Source organism: Pinus tabuliformis, chromosome 8, assembly GCF_031772625.1.
Source record: "Pinus tabuliformis cultivar Carrire ecotype Pingquan chromosome 8, CPIR1, whole genome shotgun sequence".
NCBI classification, from domain to species: domain Eukaryota; kingdom Viridiplantae; phylum Streptophyta; class Pinopsida; order Pinales; family Pinaceae; genus Pinus; species Pinus tabuliformis.
In genome coordinates this window covers 1,441,086,558-1,441,094,514 of record NC_142294.1, presented here as the reverse complement: position 1 = coordinate 1,441,094,514, position 7,957 = coordinate 1,441,086,558, and the positions used below count along the sequence as shown (strand labels likewise).

The following is a 7,957-nucleotide window of genomic DNA, read 5'->3' as shown; positions in this document are numbered from 1 at the left end:
AACATGCCTTGTTTCATGTGGGTTGGAAATTAAGTTATGTGGAAGAAGGGAATTCCTTTTGTCCAAATGTACTACCCATAGGAAATCTTATATATGAAGCAGACCTTATTGGTTCTCAGTAATCCAAGGAAGGTAAGGCAAGGTGATAATAAGACAATAGAGGAGCAAATTGAAGCAACAGATAGGAGGTGGTAGGAAGGTAATGGAGGAAAAAATAGCATAGGCTTTGCAACAATATGAAATGGCCCTAGCATACAAACAAACTAACAAAAAAAGTTTCCCTCTCCAAGAAATTTTCATTCAAAATAGAGCTATGTGCCAAAGCATGGGAGAAGGTCTTGGACGAATGGAACATGAGAGGTACATGCTTCCCTCTCAACCACAAAGAAGAGTAAGAAGAAGATTGTAGTGAGGTTGAGGGATGAACCCAACTGTCTTAGGGAAATGTATGAGGACATTTTGCAGAAAGGAAAGATTGACAAAGAGGATTTCCATGGACATGATCTGGAAGAGGCTGCGTGATACATACCTGAGCCAAGTTGCGAGCAGATATTTCATACCATGCTTAGCTACAAGTTTATGCCAAAATATTTTTTCTTTAGATTTCACAGTAGGCTAGATATGTCTTAGACTTTTGCTTGGTTCATATAATATGTTTCTTGACTATTCCTCCATAGGAAGTTGACAGAGTTTTGGAAGATGATAGATGACTATAACAACTCTGCTTTTCTAAAGATAATTGTTATATCTTTGTAGAATATGACATATTGTGTAGTTGGTGTATTACCCAAATTATGGATTGTATTGTTCTATGTATATTAATTTGTTTATAAGTGTGCTTCGGGAGACATAGATTTTTGAGTTTTTACAGTAGTCACTTATTTGTTAGCCATTGATCTTTTATTAGTTGTTTTCTTAATAAGAGAAAAAAAGAAAGTTTTGTAACTGATATTCTTTGTGCTTCCTAACCTATATAACTATAATTGTCCCAATATATCACTTGTGTGCTCTGAGCATTTTCTAAAGGGTTAGATTCAAATTTTAAAGGGTTTTATGCAACTAGAACAAGGGCATTACAAGAAAACAAACAGATTTGGATGGTGAATTGAATGGAAGGAGAGACAAGTGCATCTCTATTCTTACCTCAGTAGAGATTGGAAGCATTGTCTCACCCGATCTTTCATAATCATCAAACGACCATATCCCAGAGATTTGACACTGTCATATTTCTTTCCATGCTACAGACCAAGGATTTCTTGACATTTTGAATCTCATCATTTTCTATGATCTGTTTATTGGTAGATTTCATTACATTTTTTGAATTGATCGGAGAATCCATAGTATAAACATTTTTGTACCAACGTTTCGAATCCCAAGTGGGATCCATCATCAAGGTTGAAGAATGATGATAAAAGAAGAGCAATCGGGCATAATAAATACTAAGGAGGAAGAAATTTTCAAGGAAGAATCGACTGTCGGCTAGAATCCTTAATTTTATTATTATTATTATTTATTTTATTTTTTATTATATTATTATTTTCTATTTCAAATTAAATATTATTAATAATTAACATTTAAAATAAATTAATATAATAACTCATACATTAATTAATGTAATATAAATATGATAATAATCAATTATTATCAATTAATTATTATTAAATAATAATAATAAAATATTATAATAATAATTAACATTTTAAAATAAATTAATATAATAACTCATACATTAATTAATGTAATATAAATATGATAATAATCAATTATTATTAATTAATTATTATTAAATAATAATAATAAAATATTAAAATAATAATTATTAATTAATTAAATTAATATGATTAAATCTTATTATAAATGCTTAATATTTACAACTAATATAATAATTATCTAAATAATAATTAATAATTAAAATAGATTAATATAATAATTCATATATTCATTAATAAAATAACTAATTTATAAATTAGTATAAAATTATAATAATAATAATCAACTATTTAAGATCTAAATAAATTAAATTAAAAATATTTGATCTTATTAATTATTAATTATTATAAATAATTACTTATTAATTATTATAAATATATTAATTTTAATAAATATATTAATTTTATATAAGAATTATTATAAGAATTATTATATTAATTAATATATTAATAATAGTATATTAATTTTATAATTAATTATTATTATAATATTTAATTATTATTATTGTTATATAATAACTAATTAATTATTATATAATAATTGATTATTATTATTATATTATTATTATATTTATTTATTCATTTATATATTAGTCATTATAATTTTCATTTGTATTAACTTCCTATAAATATTAATTATTTATATTTACTTATTTGATTTAAAGTTATTAATTAGTTAATATAAATTTAAATATAATATAATATAATATTATTTAAATTTATTAATGAGTTAATAATAAAAAAAAGAATATATATATATATATATATATATATATATATATATATAATTCAGGTAATTAATTATTATATTTGTTAACTATATATATTAATTTATCAATGAGTTAATATAAAATAAAAAATATATTATTCAGTTAATTAATTATTATATTTGTTAACTATATATATTAATCATTTATAACTTCTAATATGAATATATTAATTTATTTTATATAATAGTTATTATATTTAATTAATATAATATATTAATTATTATATTAATTAATCAATTATTATTATATTATTATTATTCAATAATAATTAATTATTTATTATAAAATAATTGATTATTATTATCATTAATTTATATATTAGTTATTTTATTAATATATTAATATTTGAATTATTATATTAATTTATTATAAATAAGTAATTATTTATAATAATTAATAATTAATAAGATCAAATATTTTTAATTTAATTTATTTAGATCTTAAATAGTTGATTATTATTATTATAATTTTATAATAATTTATATATTAGTTATTTTATTAATGAATATATGAATTATTATATTAATCTATTTTAATTATTAATTATTATTTAGATAATTATTATATTAGCTGTAAATATTAAGCATTTATAATAAGATTTAATCATATTAATTTAATTAATTAATAATTATTATTTTAATATTTTATTATTATTATTTAATAATAATTAATTAATAATAATTGATTATTATCATATTTATATTACATTAATTAATGTATGAGTTATTATATTAATTTATTTTAAAATGTTAATTATTATTATAATATTTTATTATTATTATTTAATAATAATTAATTAATAATTGATTATTATCATATTTATATTACATTAATTAATGTATGAGTTATTATATTAATTTATTTTAAATGTTAATTATTAATAATATTTAATTTGAAATAAAAAAATAATAATATAATAAAAAATAAAATAAATAATAATAATAATAAAATTAAGGATTCTAGCCGACAGTCGATTCTTCCTTGAAAATTTCTTCCTCTTTAGTATTTATTCTGCCCGATTGCTCTTCTTTTATCATCATTCTTCAACCTTGATGATGGATCCCACTTGGGATTCGAAACGTTGGTACAAAAATGTTTATACTGTGGATTCTCCGATCAATTCAAAAGATAAAAACCACAGATCTCTCAAAGCCAAGATTTCATTACATTCAACAACTTGCCTCTGACTGGGAACACACAATTGTGGTTTCGACCAACAACATCCAACCCTGCCATATGAACCATTAAGACAACCAAAACTTACACTCGAAATGAAAATGAAACCCTGTGACAATATTTAGAACTACCTCATTGCATATTAGTCTTGCTTTAACATAAGGTGAATGCACTTACGCACATTAACATAGTTCTAGTCCATATAAAATTTATGACATCACAGAGGGGTGAATGACAACAATCCTACCAATGATTTTTTTGCACCTTTTGGGGCAATTACTAATTATTTTTATTACTAACACAACCACATTAAAAATATTATGTGATTGATATAAGCCAAAGGCTTCATTTGTAACATTCATAAATATAGACTGATCATTCAAAGCTCTCGGTCTGCAACGCTCACTCCTGCAACTAAAACCCTAGACGCAACGCTCCATGAACACCCTCGGGGGGGGGATCGACCCCCCCAGCCTTCGACCCCTTCGTATTCGGCAGCCTCCCTCCTGAGCCCGCCTTCACCTCATCAGCCTCCCGATCCAGGGACAGAGGCAAAGCTCCGGCGGCAAACTATAGCTCAAAAGCCAACGGATCTGTGGCTGAGAGAAGCATCCCCAGCCAAAGCGGAACAACAAGATCATCCCCTTGCAAATCGATATCGAAGGAAACACCCTCATTAATCATCGAAGACCCATGGATCGAAGAATACAGAGATCACATGTGCAAACATGCCCTAATATGTCGCTTCATGGGAGTGAGACTCAATGAAAAAGCTCTCTGCTGGTGGATAAACCAGAAATGGAAGCCCAAAGGGAACTATGAACTACAATTAGGAGCAAGGAATTTTTTCACGGTCATCTTCACCCACAGGGAAGACAGAGATCGCACTTTCGAAGGAGGCCCATACTTCTACAACTCGGCAGGACTCTACATAACGTACTGGAAGCCCAACTTTGTTCCAGAGCAGGAAGATTTCACAAAAGTTCCAGTCTGGCTCAGACTCTACTCCTTGCCGGTGGATTATTGGAATAAGCGGATCCTGGAAGCCATCGGGAACAAGCTGGGCGTCTTCATCAAAACTTCAGATCTCACATCTCAAGGTAAATACACTGCCTATGCCAGAATCTGTGTTTATATGGATGTCTCAGGACCTCTCCCAGGTCATATTGCTCTGATCCACAAAGGAATTCATTGGAAGCAGTCCATCGACTATGAAAATATCCCTTTTAGATGTAGGAAATGCCGACAGCACGGACATCTTAGTCATGGGTGCCCCCTAAATCAACCCCCACCTCAACCCCAAGCAGACAAGGTGGACAACCCGTCCCCATATTACATCCCTGTTGCCAGGAAAAGCAAAAAGCAAAGAGGGAAAAATCCTCTGAAACACCCCTCCAACCCAATCCCCACCCAACAAAATAGCTTTGAAGTTCTAGGCAACCTTGATCCATTCAAAAACCCTCTGGAATCCCATGCCCCCCCGACTCAAAATCCACCCAGGCAATCTCAACCATCTAACCCTTCAATCATCTCCATCCCTAGCACGGACCATCCCCAAACCGAGAAATAGCTTCAAATCCCGTAGCCCAACTCCGACCACAGCGATACAAGCCTCGATCCTCTGCATACCCCTCCCTGCACAGAAACTCATCCAAATCGGATGCCCTCAACTGCTCCTATCAATCCCCTGGAAGAAATCCTGGGTGACCTGGATCTCCAGGAGGTCACCGAGCAATGGTCCAAACAGGGAGTGAATGCCATTCCCCAGGAACACTTGGAGAAAATTGAAATGGCATACCTGCAGTTAGAATATCTTAATCAGAATGCAGCCAAAAAGCAATGGGGAGATAGCAGCCAAACAGGCATCCAAGCCAACCTAGACCTGGACCAATACAAGCCGAAAGGTCCAGGAAGAAAACGGGGGAGAAAATCGACAAAGCAACAAATACAAGAACTCGGCAGGCACCTAATCAATGAAGGAAAAATGAGGGCTCTGGTCCTATCCACACCGAAGATTTCTCAATGAAGATAACAACATGGAATATCATAGGGCTAAATGGCACCTCCAAAAGACGAATCCTCAAAAACCGTCTTTTCACGTAATCTCTAGACCTTGTCTTACTACAAGAATCCAAATGCTCAGCCAACAACATAGAAACGCTCAAGAAACTATTTGCAAAAGGCTTTCAATGCACAAGCACAGAAGCCATTGGGCAAGCAGGAGGGCTCCTAATGTTTTGGAACAAAAACAAGCATTTTATGTAGAATGCTCTTTCCATTAAGCATTCGCTATCAGTCATCTTCAACATGCCAGACTCACAACAAACGATATGCATCACCAATGTGTATGGACCTCAGCGAATTCAGGAGAAGTTCAAGATGCTGGAAGACTTGAACGAATTTAGACAACACCATGGTGCCAACCACTAGATCCTAGGTGGCGATTTCAACATGATAACCAACCTAGCGGAGAAGAAAGGAGGCCTAAGAAGATTGGATAAAGATGAGGAAGCTTTCAGTACCTTCATAGCAGCATCTAAACTCATTGATGTTCCCACAGTCAATGGTCTACACACATGGAACAATAAGCAAGGGGGAAATAGATAGGTTGCATCAAGGCTTGACAGGTTCCTCATATCGGAATCCATCATGCTCCAGAATCTAGACATGGAAGCCAACATTCTGCCCATTGGGAGATTAGATCACTGGCCAGTACAGCTGCACTTCACCAATATGATCAAGCCCCAAAACCAGCCTTTTAGGTTCAAAAGCTTCTAGATAGATCACCCAACCTTCATGCAAAATATACAAAGTTGGTGGACCCAAACCTCTATAAAGAGTGACAACATTATGTACATCTTTCAGCAAAAGCTCAAGAGCATTAAGACCAAGCTCAAATTCTGGAACAAGAACACATTTGGTAACATTTTTCAAGCCAAAAAAGAGCTCAAGGAAAAAATGGCGGGCCTCCAACAATCAATGATCAAGGACAGGCCTAACGAGGACATGTTAGCTCAGGAATCAAACCTCCAAAAGCAATGGGAAGACAGACTAAGACAAGAAGAGCTGCTATGGAAACAAAAATCAAGGGTGCAGTGGCTAAAGCATGGGGAACGAAACACAAGCTTCTTCCATAAATCAACCATTCAGCACAGAGCCAACAATCGTATTCTATCCCTCAAAAAGATGATGGTGCTAAGGCCTCAACCAGAGAGCAAATAGGATCCGAACTAAATTCATACTTCATGTCACTGCTCTCTGAGCCCAATCAAGATAGAACCCAAGCTATCAACAAAATCATTAGTGCTATTCCCCCCTTAGTAATGGAGGAGCAAAACTTCCTTCTCTTAAGAGAGTTCACTGAGCAGGAAATTGAAGAAGTCGTCTTCACAATGGCCTTTGACAAAGCCCCTGGACGAGATGGCTTTACAATTGAATTCTTCAAAGCTTGCTGGCACATCATCAAAGCAGACCTTTTCAATCTGACAAAGAACTTCCACAAAACCAAGAGAGTGTTGCTGGCCATCAATGCTACCTTCCTCATCCTCATCCCCAAATCTGATCATGCTAACTCCCCAAAAAATTTAGACCTATAGCCCTTTGGAACGTCATCTATAAAATCCTCTCAAAATTGATGGCCAACAAACTTAAACCCATCCTGCCCTCAATCATTTCTCATGAACAGTCTGGATATGTTGAAGGAAGACAGATAACTGACAGCATCATTCTCAACCAGGAGGTGCTGCATTCTATCAAAACTCAAAAGATCCCGGGCATGCTCATTCAACTTGACCTCTCCAAGGCCTTTGACAAAATCAGCTGGACATACATCAGAGAAATCCTCCAGGCTTTCGGCTTTAGTCAGATTTGGATAAAATGGATAATGGAAATGGTCTCAGGAGCATTCTTCTCAATCATGCTGAACGGAGGCCCCTTACAACCATTCCTCCCTTCCAGAGGCATACGGCAAGGAGATCCTTTGCCACCTTTTCTCTTTGTCATCTATCCCAAGCGGTCCAAATGAATCAGCTCAAAGGCCTCAAAGCTATGCATCAAGGACCCACAGTAGCGCATCAGCAATTTGTCGATGACACAATGCTTATGGGAACCCCCACAGTAAAGGAAGCTCGAACCTTCAACAAGGTGCTAAGTACTTTCACGGAAGCCTCAGATATGGAGATCAATCTAACAAAATCCAAATTATTTTTCTTCAACACTTCTATTCCTGTGTAGAGAAATCTCAGCAAAATTCTCAAGATTCAGAGGAACTCGCTTCCAACCAAATACCTCGGCATCCCACTT

At 33.1% G+C, this 7,957-nt stretch overlaps 2 protein-coding genes across 2 annotated transcripts; both read left to right on the top strand.

Annotated features, from left to right (window-relative positions):
- The first annotated feature begins 4,403 nt into the window (after positions 1-4,403).
- LOC149241117 (uncharacterized) lies at positions 4,404-5,225 on the top strand. Its single transcript, XM_089370437.1, has one exon. It carries the CDS (start codon positions 4,404-4,406, stop codon positions 5,223-5,225), a length of 822 nt encoding a protein of 273 aa, XP_089226563.1.
- Positions 5,226-7,289: 2,064 nt separating this feature from the next.
- LOC149241116 (secreted RxLR effector protein 78-like) lies at positions 7,290-7,679 on the top strand. The gene has a single exon (XM_089370436.1). It carries the CDS (start codon positions 7,290-7,292, stop codon positions 7,677-7,679), a length of 390 nt encoding a protein of 129 aa, XP_089226562.1.
- Positions 7,680-7,957: the final 278 nt, after the last annotated feature.

Coding starts and splice junctions, on each gene's coding strand:
- LOC149241117 (XM_089370437.1), top strand. CDS start 4,404: ATGGGAGTGAGACTCAATGAAAAAGCTCTCTGCTGGTGGATAAACCAG.
- LOC149241116 (XM_089370436.1), top strand. CDS start 7,290: ATGGCCAACAAACTTAAACCCATCCTGCCCTCAATCATTTCTCATGAA.